This window comes from Rhincodon typus, chromosome 7, assembly GCF_021869965.1.
Source record: "Rhincodon typus isolate 14 chromosome 7, sRhiTyp1.1, whole genome shotgun sequence".
In the NCBI taxonomy this organism is placed as follows: Eukaryota; Metazoa; Chordata; class Chondrichthyes; order Orectolobiformes; family Rhincodontidae; genus Rhincodon; species Rhincodon typus.
In genome coordinates this window covers 5,829,173-5,852,532 of record NC_063338.1, presented here as the reverse complement: position 1 = coordinate 5,852,532, position 23,360 = coordinate 5,829,173, and the positions used below count along the sequence as shown (strand labels likewise).

The 23,360-nt window shown below is 43.0% G+C and overlaps 1 protein-coding gene across 1 annotated transcript in view; it reads right to left on the bottom strand.

The window, feature by feature from the left end:
• The window catches only part of LOC109935677 (aldehyde oxidase 1), a 113,194-nt gene that overhangs the window by 76,697 nt on the left and 13,137 nt on the right, over nucleotides 1-23,360 (bottom strand). Inside the window, exons 4-10 of the mRNA XM_048598682.1 lie at nucleotides 21,721-21,829; nucleotides 17,770-17,896; nucleotides 13,239-13,300; nucleotides 11,809-11,907; nucleotides 11,000-11,086; nucleotides 9,752-9,896; nucleotides 2,499-2,591 (exon numbers count right to left, since the gene is read on the bottom strand). Of these exons, the coding sequence (XP_048454639.1) occupies nucleotides 2,499-2,591; nucleotides 9,752-9,896; nucleotides 11,000-11,086; nucleotides 11,809-11,907; nucleotides 13,239-13,300; nucleotides 17,770-17,896; nucleotides 21,721-21,829 (722 nt within the window). The remainder of the gene's footprint in view (nucleotides 1-2,498; nucleotides 2,592-9,751; nucleotides 9,897-10,999; nucleotides 11,087-11,808; nucleotides 11,908-13,238; nucleotides 13,301-17,769; nucleotides 17,897-21,720; nucleotides 21,830-23,360) is intronic.

Genomic DNA, 23,360 nt, shown 5'->3' with positions numbered 1-23,360 from the left:
CTCTTCTAAGGATGCCTACCCTGAAGAAGTTACCCTCCTCTCTCCGGAAAAACCTCAGTGGATCTCTCTCCCACTGCAACTCTCTCGTAATCTCTTCGGCCTTGAAACTGCTCGACCACATCCTGAAGCAAACCAGGTACTACAGCCACATCACCTTTCTTAGTACCTGCCTACGGAACCCATTTCTGAAGAAGGGTCTAGGCCCGAAACGTCAGCCTTCCTGCTACTCTGATGCTGCTTGGCCTGCTGTGTTCATCCAGTTCTACACCTTGTTATCTCAGATTCTCCAGCATCTGCAGTTCCTACTATCCATAAGAAAATTTACATTGCTGAATCAGATCATTTGGCTCAATCTACCCAGGCCATTGGTCAAGATTTACCCAGCCTCATTTTACCTTGCTGCAGTGGATTCATAGCCATGTAGCTCACAGCTATTCAAATAGATATTCAAAAACTTTTTAGTTGTGTTGAGAGAAGCATAAACGAGTCACCCACAGGACCTGCTGAGTCAGTTTCTTTTTCAATCATTTCATGGGATGGGAGTGGTTTACTTGGCAACCTGTGGATAACACTGATGATGACACCTTCTATGACTGTGTTAATGATTGAGAATAGATGGATGGGCAGTAATTGGATGGTTTCTATTTTTCTTGTTTTTGGAAGATGGGATATACTTGGACAATTTTCCATGACAATTTTATCAAATTGTTGCTAGTGTTGTAGCTGTACTGGAACAACTTGGCTGGGGGTGTGACAAGTTGCAGAGCACAGGTCTTCAGTATTATTACCAGAATGTTGTCGGGGCTCATAGCTTTTGCAGCATCCAGTACCTTCAGTCATTTCTTGATATCACATGAATTGAATTGACTGAAGATTGACATCTGTGATGCTGAGGTCCTCAGGAAGAGGCCGAGATGGACAATCCACTCAGCACTTCTAGTTGTCAATGCTTGAAATACTTCCACCTTGACTTTTACAGTGATGTTCTAGCTTCCCCCATCATTGAGAATGGGGATAATTGTGGAGCCCACTCCTCCTGTTAGTTTTTAAAAATTGCCCACCACCATTCGAGATTGGATGTGGCAGGATTGCAGAGATAAGGTATAATCTGGTGGTTCAGGGATTGCTTAGCTCTGTCATTCATTGTATATGCTGCTTGACATCAAGTAGTCCTCTGCTGGAGCTTCACAAGATTGACACCTCAGTTTTTGCTATGCCTTGTGTTACTCCTGGTGCCCTCTTGCACTCTTCATTCCAGCAGGGTTGACTATCTGGCATGGTGGTAATGGTACAGTTGTTGACACTGCTGGCCATGAGTTTGCAGATTGTGGGTGCTTTATTTCTGTTGCTGCTGATGGCCTACAGAACCTCATGGATGCCCATTCTTGAGTTGTTGAAGACTCTCCCATTCAGCACAATGGTGCTTTCACACAACATGGTGGAGAATGTGTTCAATGTGAAGGCAGGTCTTTGTCTCCACAAGGACTGTTTGATGTGGTCACTCTTACTGATACTGTTATGGACAGAGGTATCTGCTTCAGGCAGATTGATGAGGATAAAGTAAAATAGGACTTCCTCTCTAGTTAGTTTCTTCAACACCTACCGCAGACACAGCCTATCACCTGGGGTGGGAATTGAACCCATGCTGTTGATGTTATTCTGCATCACAATCTAGCCATCAACTGAGCTAACCAACCCCGAGTCAAGCAGCAATTATGCTATGAGGACAAGCACGTAGGATTATGTCAAATTGAAACCACACACACAAAACTTTTTCCAACTCAGAGGTATAGGCAATTTGTTTTTTTTTCTCTCCCCTAAAACTTAAAGGACAGCAGTTAAATCACTTTGCACATTGACAGTTAAAACAGGCTCCATCCACTCTTTAAGAGCATTCATGTCGACTCAAAGTTTATAACTCACACACTGTGGAATAAGGCCCTCACTCCAGTGAAAATGGAGCCTGTTTGAATTTAGCAGAGAGTTCAAATGGTCCTGCTGAGCTTAGTTTTCCATCTTGTGAGAATTGTGTTCAGCTCCCTTTACCTTTTCCAGCAAAAATACACTCTGTCAGATATGAAAGCAAGACTTCTAGATCTGAATTCCCCACACCATTGTGCATCAGTTATGGAGTCCACAAAAGTCAAGGCCCTCATCTGAATTGTTTCCCTGATTTAAGTGTAAGTAATTAGGTGGCAATTGATGAGTGGCAGTCATTGAGATGGCAGAGCTTGGGGTGGCTGTAGAGGGGGTATCAGGAGTCTGGGGTGTATAATTGTCATTAGCAGTTGTTTGAGTACTCAAATTTGTATATGCGGATAAAATAGGATGGTGATGCCTCATGTAGTAGAATAGTCTTCAGGCCTCGTTATTCTGGGTCACAGTTGAAAAAGGGCAGTGAAGCTGTATCTACAAGGGTGGAAAAAGACATTGGGAGGTGGGGTAGTATGGAAGGGAGGTTAGGTTGTGAGATTTGGTTATGAAAGGTAAAAACTCACCCTCCTCCGTGAACTGTATAGAGTGGAGCTCAGAAACGTTGGCAGGATGGATAATCATTGGATGAAAGGCACCTTTAAACTTCATATTAGGACCTAGTAGACAACAAAAAAAGTCTGAGATATAACTAATAATATGACCACGTAACACAGTGGTATCTACAGCCCAGGTTCAAGTCATAGAACCAAAGAATGGTTGTGGCACAGGAAGATTCTATTCAGCCCATCATGTCGATACCAACTCTCTGTAAGATCGATTTAACTAGTGTCTACCACCATCTTTTAAACACGTAACTTCTCAGTTTGGTCCTTTTCAGATAATGGTCAATTGCTTTATAAAAGCCACGATTGAATCTCCCGTTACCACTATCTCAGACTGCACATTCCAGATTCTAACCACTCACTGTGTGAAAAATATCAGTTTCCTCTCCCTGCACTGAGGCTTACAGGACGTGAAAAAATGATGGAGATGCACAGCAGATGAGGCAGCATAAAGGAAAGTGAAAAACTGAGTTAACATTTCAGATTGTGATGCTTCACCAAAACTGACAAATGGTTAGCATTAAGAATGTGAAAGGGAAAGGTGGAAAAGGGAGATCTGTGATGGTGTTATCTTCATGACAGTTCCAATCAAAATGATATGGAAACATGAAAAAAAATGAATAATCCTCATTGTCCAGCAGAACATCCATTGACGGGAGAGCTGCAACAAGCAACCAAATGGATGAAAATGTCGGTATTAAATACCATCTGAATAGGCAAATTTTCAAATGATGCAGATGAACTGAGAGAGAACAGACAATCATAGGACTTAGGAATCGACTGGTGGAAAGTAACCACTCATGTAGAATTATTTCTTGTTCCAGCTTGTTACAAATGGGCTTAGAGACTGCACAGAGTAGTATATAGCATTAAGGAACTATTTTTCTGGCTCCACTGTGCTGGCTTTGAAGGTGGAGAGCTGCACTGTAATGGCACCCTGATGCATTCTCATTGTCAGTAACATTCCCAGTAGAGGACTGTGAATGGACTGACCCTCTCCTTCTTAGAGGCAGGCAGCAAACTAAGGCCCCAGTGAGAAGCAATTTTGATGCCTCACTGGCACTGTGGGCATAGCCCACCTGCTAGATCAGCACAGGTGGTGCAGTTGCCCCCTTCCAGCTGAGTCAGAAGGACATTGGAGCGTTTGGGCACAGGTTCATTTAGAGGGTTTTCTTCTGTGCTCCGAGAGCCTGTTTTTTTCAGAATTTTTATTATTTCATTGTACTGCAGGGACACCTCTTTGTTGAGGGCTGCCCAAAGGTCTGGTGCTCCTGACCCTGTGATTGGCTGCATCAGGAGCCCACTCACCAATCTAGGACCAAATTCCATAGCCACAGGATTGTCCCGCTCAAACATTCTCAATACACCATTATACTGTGTAAGGAGATCAATTGCATAGGATACGTAAGAAAAGGTAGAGATATAGCAAGGCCATGAGGAGAAAGCTCAATCGTTATAGATTAAAAGGTGCAGATTACAAAAAGAAGTGGTGTATGTTTGAACATAAAATATCTGGGAAGTTACAAAATCAGCCTAACTGAACAGTAACTAACTTGTTACAGAGATAGTAGGAACTGCCGATGCTGGAGAATCTGAGATAACAAGGTGTAGAGCTGGATGAACACAGCAGGCCAAGCAGCATCACAGGAGCAGGAAGGCTGACGTTTCGGGAAGGGTCTAGACCTGAGACGTCAGCTTTCCTGCTCCTCTGATGCTACTTGGCCTGCTGTGTTCATCCAGCTGTACACCTTGCTATCTCAGTAACTAACTTGTCATTTTTTAATTCACTCGTGGGATGGGGGAGTCGCTGATTGGGCCAGCATTTATTGCCCATCCTAGTTTTGAGAAGGTAAGCTGCCTTCTTGAATCGGTGCAGTCCATTTGATGCAGGTAGATCCACAATTCTATTTGGGACGAAATTCCACAATTTTGACCCACAGATAAAACAGAATTTTAAAAATATTGCAAGATAAGGTGCACATTTTTTTTATTTGTGACTTGCCCATAAATGCTTGCCAGCTTGAAAAAGGCTTTCTGTGCAAGTTTAAAAGACAGAAACGTTACATCTGCCTTTGCGATTTTCACATAAAAAACACAGCCAGATAGTGGGTGAGAGCAGTGAGATGAAGGGAAAGGCTGTAAACAGAAGAAACCTGGACTACTGCCCTGAAAAGAAAGTCCTGAAAGGGAGCAGCCATGTTAGATCAGGTGGCAGAAGGAAGTCAAACAAATGAATAATGGCAGCTTCAAACAAAATGGAAAAGACCCGTAAAAGGAGACACTTTCTGTTTTAAGAATAGCTCAGTAAGGACTTCCATAATTACTTACTCCTTGTAAATTGCTTTATTTGCTGAAGAACAAAATAAAGTTATTGAACATTCAACAGTGATTCTTTTCAAGTAAGAATAAAACATCAGTGTTTTTTTAAATCAACACCCAGCAAAAAAGCATCAGGTAAATGTCCTGCACCTTTTTGTAAAATTTCATTCATTCCTTTCCCACCTCTTTGGCCCATCAATCCCATTGACACTTCAAAGCGCATCCCTGGGAATTTATTCCACAACCCTGTTATTCTTTGTGTGAAATTTAAAAATTGTTACGCAGCTTCCTTTTTCCATGATGTGTCAAGAATTGAGTCAGATTAGTAAGGTACGTGACCGCACACACTGGACATCTGGCACGTAAAGAGACAATGATGCAAATACTCCAAAGTAATCTGCATGATCAGAATGAGGGAGACTTTGCCACAGTGGGACTGAGATAAAATGAGTAGCTGGAAATTTACAGCAACATAGGAATTCAACTGGTAAATCTTTTATAAGTTTAATTGTAGGGTAAAAGTCAGAATCAGACCAAGATTAACCTTTAAAGAAGTTATAAATGTCTAGTTAAACAGGCTTATAGTGGAAATGATTCACCAATGATTGCACAATGTTCAGCACCATTTTCAACTCCTCAGATACTGAAAGCAGTCCATGTTTAAGTGCAACAAGATCTGAGCAATATCCTGGCTTGGGCTGATAAGTGGCAAGTAATATTTTATCTTATCACCGCCCCTTGATATTCAACGGTGCTGCCATCACCGAATTCCCCCACTATCAACGGGGGTTACCATTGACCACAAACTCAACTGGACTGGCCATGCAAACACTGACTACGAGAGAGGATCAGGGGCTAGGAATACTGCTGTGAATTAACTCATCCCCCGACTCCCCAAAGCCTGTCCACCACTACAAGGTATAAGTCAGGAGTGAGATGGAATACTCCCCACTTGCCTGGATGAGTCCCGCTCCAACAACACTCAAGCAGCTTGACACCATTCAGAAAAAGCAGCCTGCTCGATTGGTATCCCATCCACAAGCACCAGCACTTAGTAGCAGCAGTATGTACTATCTACGAGATGCACTGCAGAAATTCACCAAAGATCCTTAGACAGCACCTTCCAAACCCACAACTACTTCTATCCAGAAGGACAAGGGCAGCAGGTACATGGGAACGCCATCACCTCCAAGTTCCTCTCCAAGGCACTCATCATTCTAACTTGAAAATATATACCATTTCTTCACTGTTGTGGGTCAAAATCCTAAAGTTCCCTCTTTAAGGGCATTGTAGGTCAACCTATTGCATGTGGATTGCAGCAGTTTAAGAAGGTGGCTCACTACCACCTTCTGAAGGGCAACTGGGGATAGGCAATAAATACTGGCCAGTTGGCGGCACCCAAGATCCATGCGCGAATTAAAAAACTATTGTTCTTCTATTCTCCTTCCTCCTCCCCTGTATAGCTGAATTATCATGATGCCAAGAACTTGGTTGTGATTTCACCTTACTGAGAAACCATTGCCCCTCACCAGTTTCCAAAGTGGGATACTAATTAGCAAGCACAATAGAGTCATGGGACTGCTGCACTACCTGATTAGCTTCCTCTCAGACTGCTTGGTGGTCACCCATGCTCTCTTTGCCTGTACTCTTCTAATCTGCAGTGTGACCACCCCCATCTATGTGTTGTCCATGTGATCCTCTGCCTGATGGATGTACAATAGTGATTCCCGTAACTACTCAAGTGCCAAAACCTACAGCAGTTATGTTTGTGTGGGATACAGACTATGTCAATGATTTCACGCATAACACAGGATGTACACTCTGCTTGGCCCTTCTGACCTGCCATCCTGTAATTCTGAAAAATATTTGTTACCCTTAGTACAAGTATGAACTTACTGTGAAAACTTAATAAGCTATTTCTCAGAAAAAGAGAGGAATTAAAAAAAGTCTAGAGACGTAAACACAAACTAAATTCCCAACTTTCCTTCAAGGGTTGGAAATACTGACCAAACTCAATCACCAATCAGCTTACTTCCCTGTCCTCCTGGCATCACACTGCAGTTGGTCTCTGTTGCTGGTTGACCTCTTGATCTGGGCATTATATCACCTCTCTCTCAACTCTCAATCTGGAGACTTTAGTTCTTGCAGTAAATCTTAATTAAAATACCTCTTACCTCTTTTCCCACTTTGACTCAAATTTCCAGTTCCTTACTTTGCCTCAGTTTCACTCTGGCAAAGGCACTGCCCTTCTTGGTATGCTTTGAATAAGTCCATCTTATATTGAGAACTCAAGAGTTGTTTTTCTTAACTTTCTGCTGAAGAAATCGACTCCTAATTTTAGCAGGGAATTTCAGGTATTTAGCTTTGCTAAATTTATTTTTGGGATATGGACATCACTGGCTGGCCAATATTTATTACCCTTCCTTAGTTGCCCTTTAGAAGGTGGTGATGAGCTGACTTCTTGAACTGCTGCAGTCCACCTGCTGTGGGTGACCCACAATGCCATTAAAGAAGAGAATTCCAGGATTTTGACTCAGCAACAGTGAAGGAACGGTGATATATTTCCAAGTCAAATGGTGAGTGGCTTGGAGGGGAACTTGAAGATGGTGGTGTTCCCATATATCTGCAGCCCTTGTACCTCTGGATGGAAGTGGCCGTGGGTTTGGAAGGCTCTGTTTGAGGATCTTTGCTGAATTTCTGCGGTGCATCTTATAGATAAGTACACACTGCTGCTACCGAGCATTGGTGGTGGAGATCGTTGTTGTTTATGGATGTAGTGCCAATCAAGTGGGCTGCTTTTCCTGTTTACACTTTGCCTGACCTGCTGTGTTCCTCCAGCTCCGCACTGTATTGACTCTGACTCTGACTCCAACATCTGCAGTTCTTGCTATCTCCCAGGCTACTTTTCCTGCATGGTATCAAGCTTCCGGGGTGTTGTTGGAACAGCACTCATTCAGGCAAGGAGGGGCTATTCCATCACACTCCTGACTTTTGCCCTATAGGTGATTGACAGGCTTTCGGGAGTCAGAAGGTGAGTTACTCGCCACAGTATTCCTAGCCTCTGACCTACTGTTGTAGCCACTGTGTTTATGTGGCGAGTCCAGTTGAGTATCTGGTCAATGGTAACCCCCTTTATGATGTTGATAGTGGGGGATTCAACGACAGTAACACCATTGAATGTCAAGGGGCAGTGGTCAGATTGTCTCTTATTAGAGATGGTCACTGCCTGGCAGTTGTGTAGTACAAACATTATAGGGAATTCCATAGTTTGGGGTTCAGGCAGGCATTTCCATTGCAGTAAATGTGACTCCAAGATGGTACACTGCATCGCTGGTGCCAGGGTCAAGGGTGTCACAGAGAAGCTGCAAGACATCATCTGTGGCAGGGGAACCAGCCAGAAGTCATGGTGCATGTTGATACCAACAGCACAGGTAGGAAGAAGGATCAGGTTCTGAAAGTGGATTTCAGGGAGTTGGGAAGATAACTGAAAAGCAGGACTTCAACAGCAGTAATCTCAGGATTACTCCCCGTGCTACCCACATGAGAGTAAGAACAGAAGGACTGACCATTTGAATATGTCACTGGACAATGGAGTAGGAAGGAGGGTATCAGGTTTTTGAGACATTGGGATCAGTTCTGGGGTAAGTAGGACCTGTACAAGTTGGACAGGTTTCACCTTAATGGAACTGGATCTGATCTCCTCGCAAGGAGACTTGCTAGTGCTGTTGGGGTGGGTTTAAAGTAGGTTATCAAGGGCATGGGAACCCGAGGAATATTCAAACAGATCAGACATATTATTAAATCTGCAAACTTTGGGTTTTACACAGAAAGGCTATTAAACTCCCATATGGCAGTGGAAACAACTAATGACTGAAATGGGCAGCTACCTGCATAAAACATGCAGGCACAAAATGCATCCCATTCCCACAAACATGGTAAATTGGGGGCAAGATTTATGATTTCCAGGCAGTTCTGTTGTGGCAAAAATCTTAATCCCCAGTTTCTGCCCTTCAGTACTTCACGTTTTCATTACTATACTGTTTGGTGATGTTCAAAACACCATCTCTCAGGTGCTGCCATGGGCCACCAACACTCACTAATTTACTACATGAAGAGTTGCTGAGGTAGCGGGGATTCTTGCAGCACAAGGCCAAGTCAACTAATCTTCACTTAATTCAGTCAATCCTCTATACATGCCTCACCTATAGAATATTATCTAATTCACTCCTGGGGTTCAGATGGAATTCTAGTCAGGGATTTGCTCTCAGCCTGATACTCCAGCTGTCATTTTCAGAAGAGGAAAAGAATGGGTGTCAAGGATGTCTTGCATTTGAGATGTACTAGAATGCCACCAAGAATTAAAAACATCAGTTACATAGAGTGACTGCAGAAACTGAAGTTGTTCTCTTTGGAGTACAGGAGGTTTAGGGAAGATTTATTAACGTGGTTCAGTACTCATGATGACTTATGTCAGAATAGTTAGAAAGAGTATTTCTACTGGAAAGAGGATCAGTAACTGTACAGAACAGTTTTTAAGATAAACGACAAAAGAAGTAAAAGGAAGAAAATGTTTTACATATATTTTAACAATCTGAAAGGCTGAGGAAACAAACTCCATTAAGAATTCCAGAACAATATGTGAAAAATATTTGCAGAGAAACATTTGACAGTTATGGATAAAGGATGGGAATGTGGAACTAATAAGTGAGATCCGTTGCAAAGAGAGCACAGACATACTGGGCAGAATGGTCACCCTATGTTCTCTATACTGCTGTAAACTGCAGATACTTTCCAAATGTTACTAACCAACAGCAAAAATGGATCACTTTAAAACCTTTGGTTTGATCAGAAACATGAGCTGGCTCAGACAGAAGCTCCATAGAATTTATTCTCACCAATGTTGGTGTTTCCCACTAGCAGGGGAGCTTTGGGATACTGGCTTTTCAATTCAAGAAGTTCCTCCAGATTTGCTGGAACAATCCACATCATTCTCTCTCCACGAAACACAAAGGTTCTCTTCTCCCGCCTCTCCTCCATTAGCTGTATCAAGGGCAGATATATTACTCATCACAATCAACAGAGAGCTTGAGGAACAAGAAATTTAGTGTTGAATACAGAGATACAACACTTGCCAATGAAAGTCACCCAACGCTCCAAGTGCAAATCAAGCACAAATTAGCAATAGAGTAAAGCCCCTCTTCATTGTGACATCAAACATTATTAGTCCAAGTGTAGTACAGGTTAGATACAGAACAGAGCCCCTCTACACTGCCTTCTTCAAACATTCTAAGGAAATTTGTAAGGAGATCTCAGATATCTGTAAGAATGATAGGGTTGTAATGGTAGGGGACTTTAACTTGCCAAACATTGGGCTGGGACAGCCATAGTGTTAAGAGCTTGGATGGAGAAGAATTTGTTACGTGTGTACAAGAAATTTTTCTTATTCATAATGTGAATGTACCTACTAGAGAAGGAGCAAAACTTGACCTTCTCTTGGAAAATAACGCAGAGCAAATGACTGAGGCATCAGTGGGAGATGCACTTTGGGGCCAGTGATCATAATTCTGGATGTGCATTCTGCGAAGACATCGGCCTAGTGGTATTATCACTGGACTGTTAATCCAGAAACCCCTGGCAATGTTCTGGGAACAAGGGCTCAAATCCCACCATGGCAGATGGTGGAATTTCAATTCAATAAACAAAAAATATCTAGAATTAAGAGTCTAATGATGACCAAGAATCCATTGTCATTGTTAGAAAAACTCATTTCGTTCACTAGTAACTTCCAAGGAAGGAAACTGCCATATCTACCTGGTCTGGCCTACATGTGACTCCAGACCCACCAGCAATGTGGCTGACTCTTAACTGCCCTCTGGACAATTAGGATTGGGCAATAAATGCTGGCCTAGCCAGTGACACCCTCGTAGTGTGAATGAATTATTTAAAAAAAGATACAAACTGCTTCTACATAGTCACATCAAACATTTTTAGGGCAGGCAGAGCACGGGGTTAGACACAGAGTAAAGCACTCTCTATAATAACCCAGTAATATGTGTCAGTGCCTTTTAACATTATCAGTTTGATATCCAAATTACCAGGAAGCCCAAGAACAACTACCAAATAAACCAGGTATTCAATTTTACCATTAACTCTGGTGGAAATATCAACTCCTGTGTCTCATCCAGTGGAAGTAGATCATCCGTCTTGAACAGCTGGCTACACACCTGAAACTGGCAACAAGAGAGATCAGAACAGAACATCACTTTCCTTCATTTAGTTTTCTCCCCTGCCCATCTCTTCATTCACTCATGATACCTTGTGAGAATAGTAATTGGGATGAGCGTTAAACTATGTGGAGAGAATGAAGAAACTTTCTGCTCCAACAAAGCCCGAAACGTCAGCTTTCCTGCTCTTCTGATGCTGCTTGGCCTGCTGTGTTCATCCAGCTCTGCACCTTGTTATCTCAGTGCCAAACTTAGTGCTTTATATTTTTTGGATTTAACTGAGGAGGTAGTGAGGCACTCAGGTTGAGACAGTTGGGCAGCTTAGGGTATCCAAAGATTTTGCCCAGGCTTATGTCTGAAGAGGAGACTCGAGTTTTGTTGCAGAGTGTTAACACAGGGAAGGAGATAGTAGTAATTAGTGACAAGCACAACACGACAGTAACAGAGAATAATGCTAAGGGCTGTCTCCGACAATGGGAGGGATTATCGTATCTGATTGGCCAGAAGCTAGAATAATTCTAACTGAATTCTAACGGGCTAACTGAGCTTAGCCGATATTCTACATCCACTCTGGCCTTGAATGGAGGCCCATGGCCCTAGTGAGTCATTTGCAGAACACTGAGATACACAGGGCTAAAATGGGCCCTTAGCATGGTTTGCCTCCAATTGCCACAGCAACAACAGACGTTGTGACCCTTCCCAAAATTGATTTAACAGCTTCTAACAACCTGATCACTGTCCTTGGATTCTGCCAAGATTCCATCTTGCTCAGCCTTTCCTAGGTGACAACTCTCCTCCGGATCTCTCCTCTGGCAACAGTTCGATGCCTAGAAGGAAAGAGCTTGGAAAGTAAGGGAGGAAATGACAAACATTGATATGAGTGATTCATTTACAAAGTCTCTCTGCAGCCTTTACCTTTGCAGTGGAACAATTGCTAAAGCTTTAAGACAGCCATTAATTACAATAGGTACCTTAAATAAGGTTTCCCAACAAAGGTGAAGGGTCTGGATCCAAGTTGAAAGGGAGGATAAATTGCATAAAACAGACTTGTATTTCCTTGACTGTAGGAGAACTGAATAAGAAGGTCATTATAGGCAACAGAAATTGGGCTTGGTAAGCCATGTTTTTTGGACGATATAAATGCGATCAAGAATCAAAATAACACCCAAGGCACACCACAGCTCTAGCAGAGTGTGCCATGTGGCATTTTCTGAAAAGTAAATTTAACATCCACCTGGGTAGGTAAAAGAAACAGCTCCGAACATCCATCAGCATGCAACATTGATTTGTTGTAAACACTGCTACTTTGGAGCTGCACATTCCAGCCTGTGGCCAGTCTTAAATTCACAAAGCTGAGTTATGTTAAGCAGCATGAATGAACAATCACACCAATAAGGATCTTGTGACACAGTGGTAGTGTGCCTACCTCTGAGCCAGAAAGCTCAAGTTCAAGTCCACCTGCTCTAGAGGTACGTAATAACATCTCTGAACCGGATGTTTAGAAAATAATCGACACCACACGAGTCCTATTTAAAGGGATAGTCAAGTGCACGCAGGTTGACTGCTGGTTAATTTCATTTGGTTGTTGCTGTGATTCTACAAGTGTTTCAATAGTTTCAGATTTCAAAATGGACAGGATATGGCAGGTGCTGAAGTAGCTTTTGCTGACTTCAAGTTACACCAACCAGCTGCTTACACAGAATAAGTTCAGCATAACTGGGTGAAATAGCAAATAAAAACCCACCCTGTGTGCAACACCAGCATTACACCAAATGAGAGTGCAGTAACCATGAAAAATGGGGTGGTGGAATGTTTCTCTGTAGCCCCAAGGGCTTTTAAATTCCTCTGATGGGAGAGTTCAGACAAAGGGGAATAATTCTAGCAGTTGATATTGATTTCAGAACACATTTCTTCAGACAAGAGTGGTGGAAATCTTAAACCCTTTCACCCCCAAAAAGTTTCTGATACTAGGGTCAAATGGAACTTTTCCAAGCTGAAATTATGAGGATTTTGTTGGTTAAGAGCATTTAAGGGTACAGAACCAAGGCAGTAAATGGAACTAATGTACAGAGGTATAGACTCAAAAGAATGCAGTGCCTACTTCTGCTGCTATGTTGCACGAGCATTTTAAAAGCTGGTGTTTAACCAGGCTCCTTACCGTACAGAAAGTTCTGAAAGCATCAACAATTGGCCTGTATCCAGTACAACGACACAAGTTTCCTGCAAGGTAGAAGCGAGGTTAGAGATCAGAAGAACTGAGACAGAAATAAAAATAACCATGATTTAAGCCAACAGCCACCGCATTTCTGGGCATTTAGAAAACTAGAATGAAAACGGACAGATTGGTGAAGTCCAGAAGCCAGCAGTAAGAGATAAGTGGAGTAAAGGTACCTGCTGCCTGGTGTATCAAGTCATGATTCTGAAAGAGTTAATGTTTGAGCTATACTGAGATCAACCTGGTCTGAACATGTCACTTAGCCACTGGGTGGAGAATCCACTGGAGTCTCATAGTCTCTGGATGGAGGCACACGTCTTCTCTGCCTCTTGTTAGTAATAATTAATAATGCCTAAGAGTTAACATAATTAATTATGTGGTTACTAAAAATGTAATAACCTACACCATGTTATATAGGACGCGCCAATTCTACTGAGACTTATTTGTGGTCCATCCTCCACCACAGACTTACAGTCCTTTAGATCATCAATAGGAGGGAGGATTGATGGCAGCACTCTTCCCCGACCATAAGCCACCAGTAGTTGATGCCTGAGCATTCCATTACATCAGAACACCATCCATGTACAAAATTGTGCTGTGTCCTGTTCACTCATCATCCCTATGCTTGATCCCAAGCTTCAATTTTAAAATTCCCATCCTTGCATTAAATCTGTCCTTACCAGTGTCCTTCCCGATCTCTGAATCTTCCACTAGGCCTACAAACTTCTAATATCTCAGTATTTCTTTCACTTGAGTATTCCTGATTTTAATCATTCCACCACTGGAATGGCCTAAGTTCTCGAGTTCCTTCCCTAGTAATCTTCCCTCTCGTCCTTAAAGTCACTTTTTAAAACATACCTTAGACCAAGCTTCTGCTCACCTGCCAACACCAGGACAGGTGCACAAAAGTTTATGCTGACTGTCGTACAGTACAGGGTGAATGCTGCTCTGATAAGAGGTGCTGCCTTTCAGGTGCAGTGTTAAACTATAGAGTGATTAAATGCCACATATGCAGAAGTGGGCCATGATGTCAGCCAGACATGATAGGCCCCGGGAAATATCTGTGCACCTATTACTGACATTGAACAGTTTGATGCACGGTGATGTTAGCACTGATGCAGATGGCCCACGCTATGATTGCTGCAGGAGGAAGTGTTAGAAAAGAGATTGGGCGCCAGGAGGCCAGGGAGCTTAGGGGCAAGGTGGAACCTCCCTCCCAAGTGGAGTAGCTCTCTGTCATCTTGCCATCAATCACTTGCAGTGGTGGGATCAGTACAGAGGTAGGGTGCCTAAAAGACTCTGAAGCACACACAATGCATAAGTGCTGGCTTTGGACAGTCCCTTGTATGTCAGATCCACAATCAGTGAGTTCAAGCTGAGTGGAGAGAGCAGCTGAACTGGCCAGCTCAGCATACGATGTGTAGGCCCTAAACCCCAGAAAATATCTTCAGTGTCACGGCCAATATCAATCCCACAATCAACATCAAGAAGGTGGATTCTCTCAGCATTATCACCTGGCTGCTAGTGGGAGCTTGCTATGTAAAAATTGGCTGCTGCTTTTCTTACATTAAAAAAGTGACTATATTTCAAAATTATTACTATACCGCACAGAGCTTTCAAATTTCCAGCAGTGGTGGGAAAGGCGATATAACTGCAGGTCTTTTTTACTTTCATAGAGTCATACAGTCATATAGCATGGAAGCAGACACCTCAATCCAACTAGTCCATGCCGACCACGTTGCCAAACTAAACTAGTCCCACCTGCCTGCGCTTAGTCCACATCTCTCCAAACCTCTTCTATTCATGAACTTATCCAAATGTCTTTGAAATGTTGTAACTACAGTTGCATCTGCCACTTTCTCTGGCAGTTCATTCCACACACGAACCATTCTCTGGGTAAAAAGGTTGCTCCTCACGTACTTTTTAAATCTTTCTTCTCTCACCTTAAAAATATGCCCCCTAATTCTGAACTCTGCCACCCCAAGACTCTTGTCATTCACCTTATAGAACATAGAACAGTATAGCACAGTACAGGCCTTTCGGTCCACGATGTTGTGCAGACCTATTATCCTACTAAGATCAATCTACCCTGCATACCCTACATTTTACTATCCTCCATGTGCCTATTCAAGAGTTGCTTGAAAGTCTCTAAAGTATCTGACTCCACTACCACTCCACACGCCCACCACTCTTTGTGCGAAGAACCTACCTCTGACATCTCCCCATACCTTTCTCCAATCACCTTAAAATTATGCCCCCTCGTAATAGTCATTTCCACCCTGGGAATATGTCTCTGACTATCCATTCTATCTATGCCTCTCATCATCTTGTAAATCTGTATCAAGTCACCTCTCATCCTTCTTCGCTCCAATGAAAAAAGCCCTAGCTCCCTCAACCTTTCCTCATAAAACCTGCCCTCCAGTCCAGGCAGCATCCTGGTAAATCTCCTCTGCACCCTCTCTAAAGCTTCTACATCCTTCCTATAATGAGGCGACCAGAACTGAACACAATATTCCAAGTGTGGTCTAACCAGAGTTTTATAGAGCTGCAGCTTAACCTCACGGCTCTTAAACTCAATTCCTCTGACAATGAAAGCCAACACATCATACACCTTCTTTACAACCCTATCAACTTGTGTAGCAACTTTGACATGGACCCCAAGATCCCTCTGTTCCCCCACACTGCCGAGAATCCTGCCATTCACCCTGTGTTCTGCATTCAAATTCAACCTTCCAAAATGAATCACTTCACACTTTTCTGGGTTGAATTCCATCTGCCACTTCTTTGCCCAGCTCTGCATCCTGTCAATGTCCCGTTGCAACCTACAACAGCCCTCCACACTGTCCACAACTCCACCAACCTTCGTGTCATCGGCAAACTTACTAATCCACCCTTCCACTTCCTCATTCAAGTCATTTATAATTATTATTCATTATTATCTATGCCCCTCACGATTTTATAAACCTCAATAAAGGTTACCCCTCAACCTCCCAGTGAATAAAGTCCCAGTTTTTCCAGTCTATTTTTATATCTCAAATCTTCCATTCCCAGCAACATCCTGGTAAATCTTTTCTGAACCATTTCTGGTTTAATAATATCCTTCCTATAACAGGGCTACCAGAACTGCACACAGTACTCCAGAAGGGGCTAGCCTAATACTTAGTTATGTGGTTTGATGTCAATTTTTGTTTGATTACATTTCTGGCCTTGAAAATGAAACGGTCTCAAAATAATCATTTTGAGAGGGCTAGATTACAGGAGGACAGATGTATTGCTGAGGCTGTATGAGGCTCTGGTCAGACCATGTTTGGAATATTGTGAGCAGTTTGGGCCCTGTATCTAAAGAAGAATGTACTGGCCTTGGAAGGAGTCCATAGGAGGTTTACGAGAATGATCCTGGGGATGAAGGGCGTGTCATATGTGGAGTGGTTGAGGATTCTGGGTCTGTGCTTGATGGAGTTTAGAAAGATGCGGGGGACCTCATTGAAATTTCCAGAATACTGAGAGACCTGGATAGAGTAGATGTGGAGAAGATGTTTTCCACTGGGAGGGGAGACTAGGACCCAAGAGCACAGCCTCAGAGTAAAGGGACGACTCTTTAGAACCAAGATGTGGAGGAATTTCTTCAGCCAGAGGGTGGTTAATCCGTGGAACATTGCTACAGAAGACTTTGGTGATCAGGTCATTGAGTGTGTTTAAGACAGAGATAGATAGGTTGTTAATTAGTAATGGGATCAAAGGTTATGGGGAGAAGGCAGGAGAATGGGGGTTGAGAAACATGTCAGTCATGATCGAATGGCAGAGCAGACATGCCAATTGGCCTAATCTGCCCCTCTATCTTATGGTCTTATTGTATTATGCCTTGGGATAATGCCTTAGGACAGCATGGTGGCTCAGTGCTTAACACTGCTGCCTCACAGCACTAGGGACCTGGGTTTGATTCCACCCTCAGGTGACTGTCTGTGTGAAGTTTGCACAATCTCCCCATGTCTGTAAGGGTTTCCTTCGGGTGTTCCGGTTTCTTCCCACAATCCAAAGAGGTGCAGGTTAGGTAAATTGGTCACGCTAAACTGCCCATAGTGTTTGGGGATGTGCAAGCGAGGTGGGTTAGCCATGGGAGATGCAGAGTTACAGGGATGAGGGGGTCTGGGTCGGATGTTCTTTGGAGGGTCGGTGTTGATGGGCTGAATGGCCTGCATCCAGACTGTAGGGATTCTATGATAATGAAAACTGTTAATTTCATGATCAGTGAAAACTTTGCTGTTAGCATGTCCCAATCTCTTCTAGTTTGAAACAAACTGTGGTATAACGGACACCTGCAATATTCTAGTTTTGTCAGATGGAAGAGACTTGCAAAATTAAAGTAAATTATCAAGAGTGTCTCAAGTTAATGCAGTTGTTCCAGATGCTATTTCTCAAGCTAGGATGTGAATCAGAAGGCACAAAGCTTAAGTATGGTGATATGCATTCTTACCTGCAAGGCACTGCTGTAACTGTGCCATGCTGGGTGTTGGATTGTTCCTCAGCAAGGTGTACATGGACATGACCATTCCTGGAGTGCAGAACCCACACTGAGAGCCATGTGTCTTGGCAATGTACTCCTGGAGAAAGAGGTGGAAGGGAGAATTACAGAGTAAGAGAAAGATAAAGAACAATGTGGATATGTATTTGCTTGCAACATTTAACAACAATGAAATAGTTTAACCCTCATTGGCTCCAACATTGACATCGTTCAACTGTAATTGTGGAAGAGGAAATAAAAATCGGGCAACACGTGAAATAGATAGTGATACTTCACCTGCCTAAATGCCCATTAAGTCCACAACCGAATCTGTGATAACTTGTGGATAACAAACTAGCAACCAGCCTCTTGAACCTTTGCATGGTTGTTGTGGTCCTGACTTTAGCAAAGGAGGTCAGTCATTCTCATGACCTTGCTAAACTGATTTTAGACTCCCTGAGGTTCAACTTAATCCCCACCACATCATTCGGCTTATAGCTTCTCATCAACAATTTTTTCTCGCATCTGCAGCTTGGAGCCACTCTTGCCAGGAGAGATGCTACACGGTGCCACCTTCATCTGTCCTGTGCCATCCTCACATCCATTGTAGCTTGTCTGCAATCTCTCTGTGACATCTGTCACACAATTACACCTAGGTCACTCCCTCATTCTGCTGCTTTCCACTTAGTAAAGATTTCTGTGGCTTATCAACTGAAACCAAATGCTGAAGTACTGATATTCTGGACAGGAGTGTAGATATTGCTGACATGCCCAGTACTAATTGCCCATTAGAAGTTGCCTGAGGGCATTAAGAATTCATCACATTCATGATTAAAGAACTATCAAGAAACTGACAGGATCAACGGGGCATCAGTTTTACAATCTTTCCATTGAAGTCAGTGGGAAGTAAAATCAAGGTGGGGCATAGAAGTGATGGGTATAAATATGTGGCCATAACAAGAGTACAAGGTGAAAAAGATATCGAGCGTAAATGAGGCAGCAAGTAATGTGGATATTAAACAATGCAAAGTGGGGGAAGGCGTAAAAGGAGCAGAAGGTAGAGAAGTAAAGAGAGCAAGATTTAAATGGGACAGATTGCAAGAGAGGGCAGTAAAAAGGGGCAGGATGGGCTGTAAAGGGGCAGGCACCTAAGAGTCAATGTGAATAGGCTGTATCGAGAGTGGGTGTTTAGATAATTAGTGTATAAGAGTAGGTGTAGGGGGGGAGGTGTCTAGGGGAGGATTATTGGGATGCTATGTATAGGGACAGAGGTAATAGGAGGTACAGGTGCGGTGTATAGGAGGCATATGCATTAACTCAAACCTTTCAGTTCCTGTTGATTATTTTTCCCACTGGTTATGGTTTCTGAAACCACTGATGTTAAACTAACTCACTTGTAGATGCTAGGAATGTGCTTATATCCTCTCACATTTCACACACTCCCATCCTGTGGCACCTCTCCCCCATATTTAGGGAACACTGGAAGATTATGGCAAGTCTTTATGCTATCTCCATCCCCACTTCTTTTAGCAACCTGAGTACAAGCCATCGACACTCACCAACATATCAACTGTATGCATCAGAAAATATTGATGCATTTTCCAGTATACTCTGCCAATCAATTTTCACACAATCCATCAGCTTTACCATCTTCATTTCTCCTGATATTTTGTTAGCATCCTGTTAGTAAACACCAGTACAAAGTAATCATTATGATTACAGTACTCTCCTGTGCCTCCATGCATAAAATCACCTTATTTGTCCATAAAGGTAGCTACATGACCTTGTCATACTCACTTATTATTTACATGTTGGTAGAAAATATCTCAGTTCCTTTTCACCTTAGCTGCCATTCTATTCTGATTCTCTCTTTGCAATTCCTTACTCTTTCTCCACTTTGAACTTCAACTTATTGTATGTGATCTAGTTCTCACTTCACATATTCATCCAACATGCATCAAACACCTTTTTTTGTCTCATCATAATTTCTACCTCCTTCATTACCTAAGGCTTTGGTTCCCCCTAACGTTCATTCTTGTTAGTATATACTTAGCCTGGAATGAAGCAGCTCTTTCAGGCTGAATATTTCCCCCTGCCCTAGGCCAGGGACATTGAGGTCAATTGTCAGAGGGTGCTAGGCCACACAGAATACTGCAGCACTGCTTTTGGGCTGTGTTTCGGGCCATCGGACCGAAATCACAGGCACCAGTGCTGCTCAAGGTCCAGGCCCAGGACCTTGGCCCTGACCGGGCCTCAGGAGCCTAGTCCCCTCAGGATAGTGGTCTCACCCAAACCCAAGCACAACAACCCTGTCCCCAACCTTAGCACAGCAGCCCCACCTCCCAAGCCAAGCACAGAGTCCTTGACCTGAGTACAGTGACCCTGCTACCCGATTCAAGCACAACGTGCCCTAGTTATTGGATTCTGATGTACTCCACTGTCAAGGACCTAGCTGAACTTGTTGACCTCTGGACACACAACACCTGGGACACTATATCAGGTCATCGATCTTCATAACAGTTGGCTGGCTCAGAGAGGCCGAGGTCACAGTGATAAATCTGGAACCATCCTGATCTGAATGGCTTAGTATCACACTGGTAATTACCTATGTTACCCATGAACAGCTAGAATCTAATTATCATGTAAATACATATATACTGGGATAGCACACTTCCATGCTACACTGCAGCCAGTTGTTAAGTAGCAATGTATTGGTCTACCAGCCACAGAAAACTGTTCAGAACTTTTTTTTTCTTTATTCTTTCATGGGATTTGGATGCCTCTGACAAGGCCAGTATATGTTGCCCATCACTAATTGCTCCTGAACTGATTGGTTGTTCAGCCATTTCAGCAAGCAGTTAATAGTTAACCAGATTGTTGTGTGCCTGGAATCACATGTAGGCCAGAGCAGGTAGGACGTCAGGTTTCTTTCCTAAAGGGACATGAGTAGACCACTTGGGGCTTTACGACATTTGATAATAGTTTCATGGTTACCATTACTGAGACTAACTTTCAATTCCAGTTTTTATGCGTGAACTTAAGTTCCCCCAGCTACTCTAGTGGGGCCTCAAAGCATTACCTCAGGCTTCTGGATTGCTATTTATCTCATTATCACAATTCCATTGTCTCCAGTATTTTTTGATTCTAAAGTGTGATTATTTCTAACTTCGGGAATCTGAAGACATTAAACATACAATCGAACACCAGTACCACCGGGTTAAGAAAATTTAAAACATTTCTGCAACAAATCTGATCTGATTGGAATCTCTCCACCTGCAAAAGTGGTCATGATAGTGTGAAGTTATTTTACTGCTCTAGTAATTTGGAGGTGGTGCATTTAAATCCCACTGTAATATTTTGATAATTTGAGTTCTGTCTAAGAGACATCAATAAAAATGACTAAAACTGTGTTGTTAAAATACAACTTGTTTAGCAATGCCGTCCAAGGAAGGAAACCTACCATGCTCACGTGACTCCATTCTTACAAGAATGAATTTGATCCTTAACTGCCCATGAAGTTATCCACATGTGTCAGATGTCTCCTAGCAGTTCAAGAAGCAGGTCTACTGTCACTACCCCCACCTTCTTAGAGTGACCAGAGATAGACAACAAATATTGGCGATGTCAATATACTGAGAGTTCTCTCTATCACCAGTAGCAGTGTGAGGTGCCTGAGTGTACAAGACATTTCATAAACAAAGTGCCCTTAATCAGAAACATTCCCGATCTTTTCATTGAAAGAGACTTGCTGTCTCATCAACTTTACCACTCGCTGCCCCAGATATTCCTGAATTAATCCCTCCAGCCTCACCCATCACTGGTCAATTTAGCAGAAACAATGGACGCAGAAGCTCAAAATTTTGGAGAGTTTAATCTGTCAAGATCTTCTGCTGCACAGTTACCCTCCTGCAAGCCCATACTCACCTGCACTGGGTGAATGCTGGTCCTGGTGCTGCCAATCCCCTCCACAGTGGTCACTGCAGCACCATGAAGCATGCAGAGAGGAGTCAGGCAGGCATTAACAGAGAAATGGCTTTCAGGTACAGTAAAGGAAACAACACTAGCAACAACAGCTCAATCAAAACTCAGGAAATCTGGATTTGCTTTGAAACTAACCTTAATTGTGTAACTCTTTCGTGAAATGCTCTCTTCGCTCCAATTCTATCTGTCCACTCTCCATGTGAGAATCCTGGCACAGTGCACCGACTGTCAGTGCAGACTGAAACATCAGAAGCAACTGACATGGACAAGCAGCTGTCAATCTCCAGAAGAACTACAACATCTCTCCTTTTCACTCTCTCTGGATCTCCCTTTTCTTTCTCAACAAATCCATCACAATCTCTCTCTCACCCCTTTCATTTCATTTGTCCTTTTATCGCTGTTGCTCTCTGTCACACTCTCTCTCACTTTGTCTCTCCTCAAATCTCTGTCTGTCTCCACTTTCATGTTTTTTTTCTCTTTTTCTATGCCTTCTTCTCAGTTTGTCATGCCATTTCTTGACTCCTTTCTCTCTCCACATATCTGTTCCTATTTCTGCTATCCGGTTTCTCTCTCTCTGGTCAAAATTATAACGGCCGAAGTCAGGCATATGTTTGGTGCGGTTATGGGTTTAAAAATGCAAAAAGTGGTTTTGGGTTGAGAAACACATCATGATTGCGTGTAATTAAACAGAGCCAAATCAGTTCTTGATTGGTAAGGGGATCCAGGGTTACAGGGAGAAGGCAGGAGAATGGGGTTAAGAAACAAAGATCAAAGGGCAGAGCAGACTTATGAGCCGAATGGCCTAATTCTGCTCCTATTTCTTATGGTCTTATGATCTTAAACTTAATCTGGTCGGATTTGCAGTTGAGTGGGGAAACACTGTGGAGGGCTTTTGGATAACGACCAGGAATATTCAATAGAATATTAACTGAGAATTTATCTCGGCTTCCAGCCATTAACAGACAGCACATGGGATTTCCAAAATCTGAGAGACCTGCCAGGGCCAATGGCATGCGAACACAATGGGGCATATTGAATTGTGAAACTCACAAGTCTCTAAAAAAAAGAGCATGCTATAGCCAGCAGCAGTGAAAGGCTTCTGCTCGCGCTTGCGTTCTGACAACCTGAAGTTACTGTATTGTGGTAATTTCACAGAGTGTGGAAATGCTTTCAGCCACTTTGGAGACAACTCGCCTTCATCTCAATGGCCCTGTTGTCAGCCTTCACTGCAGCAGAGAAGTAAGTTATGTACGTTAACAGTAAACTGATCCTCTGACAAGAACAGGAGCAGCAACTGATGAGCAGCAGCACCAGGAACCAGGAGTAGCAAAAACACCATAACATGCAGCTCCACAGGACAGAGGAAATAGATATCAAGTCTGAGCCTGAAAGAACTGACCCTGAAAGTCGATATACAGAGGTTGACTTTCCTCAATATGACAGCAGTACTGCTTCAGGAGGCTGACGCTTTTGTGGTTGGTCATAGCTGACATTTGTGAAGTCCCTGGAAGAAGATTTCTTTCCAAGAGGGCTACCTGAGAATACATTGCCAGTGGTAGTTAAGATCACCTCGGTCATCTATT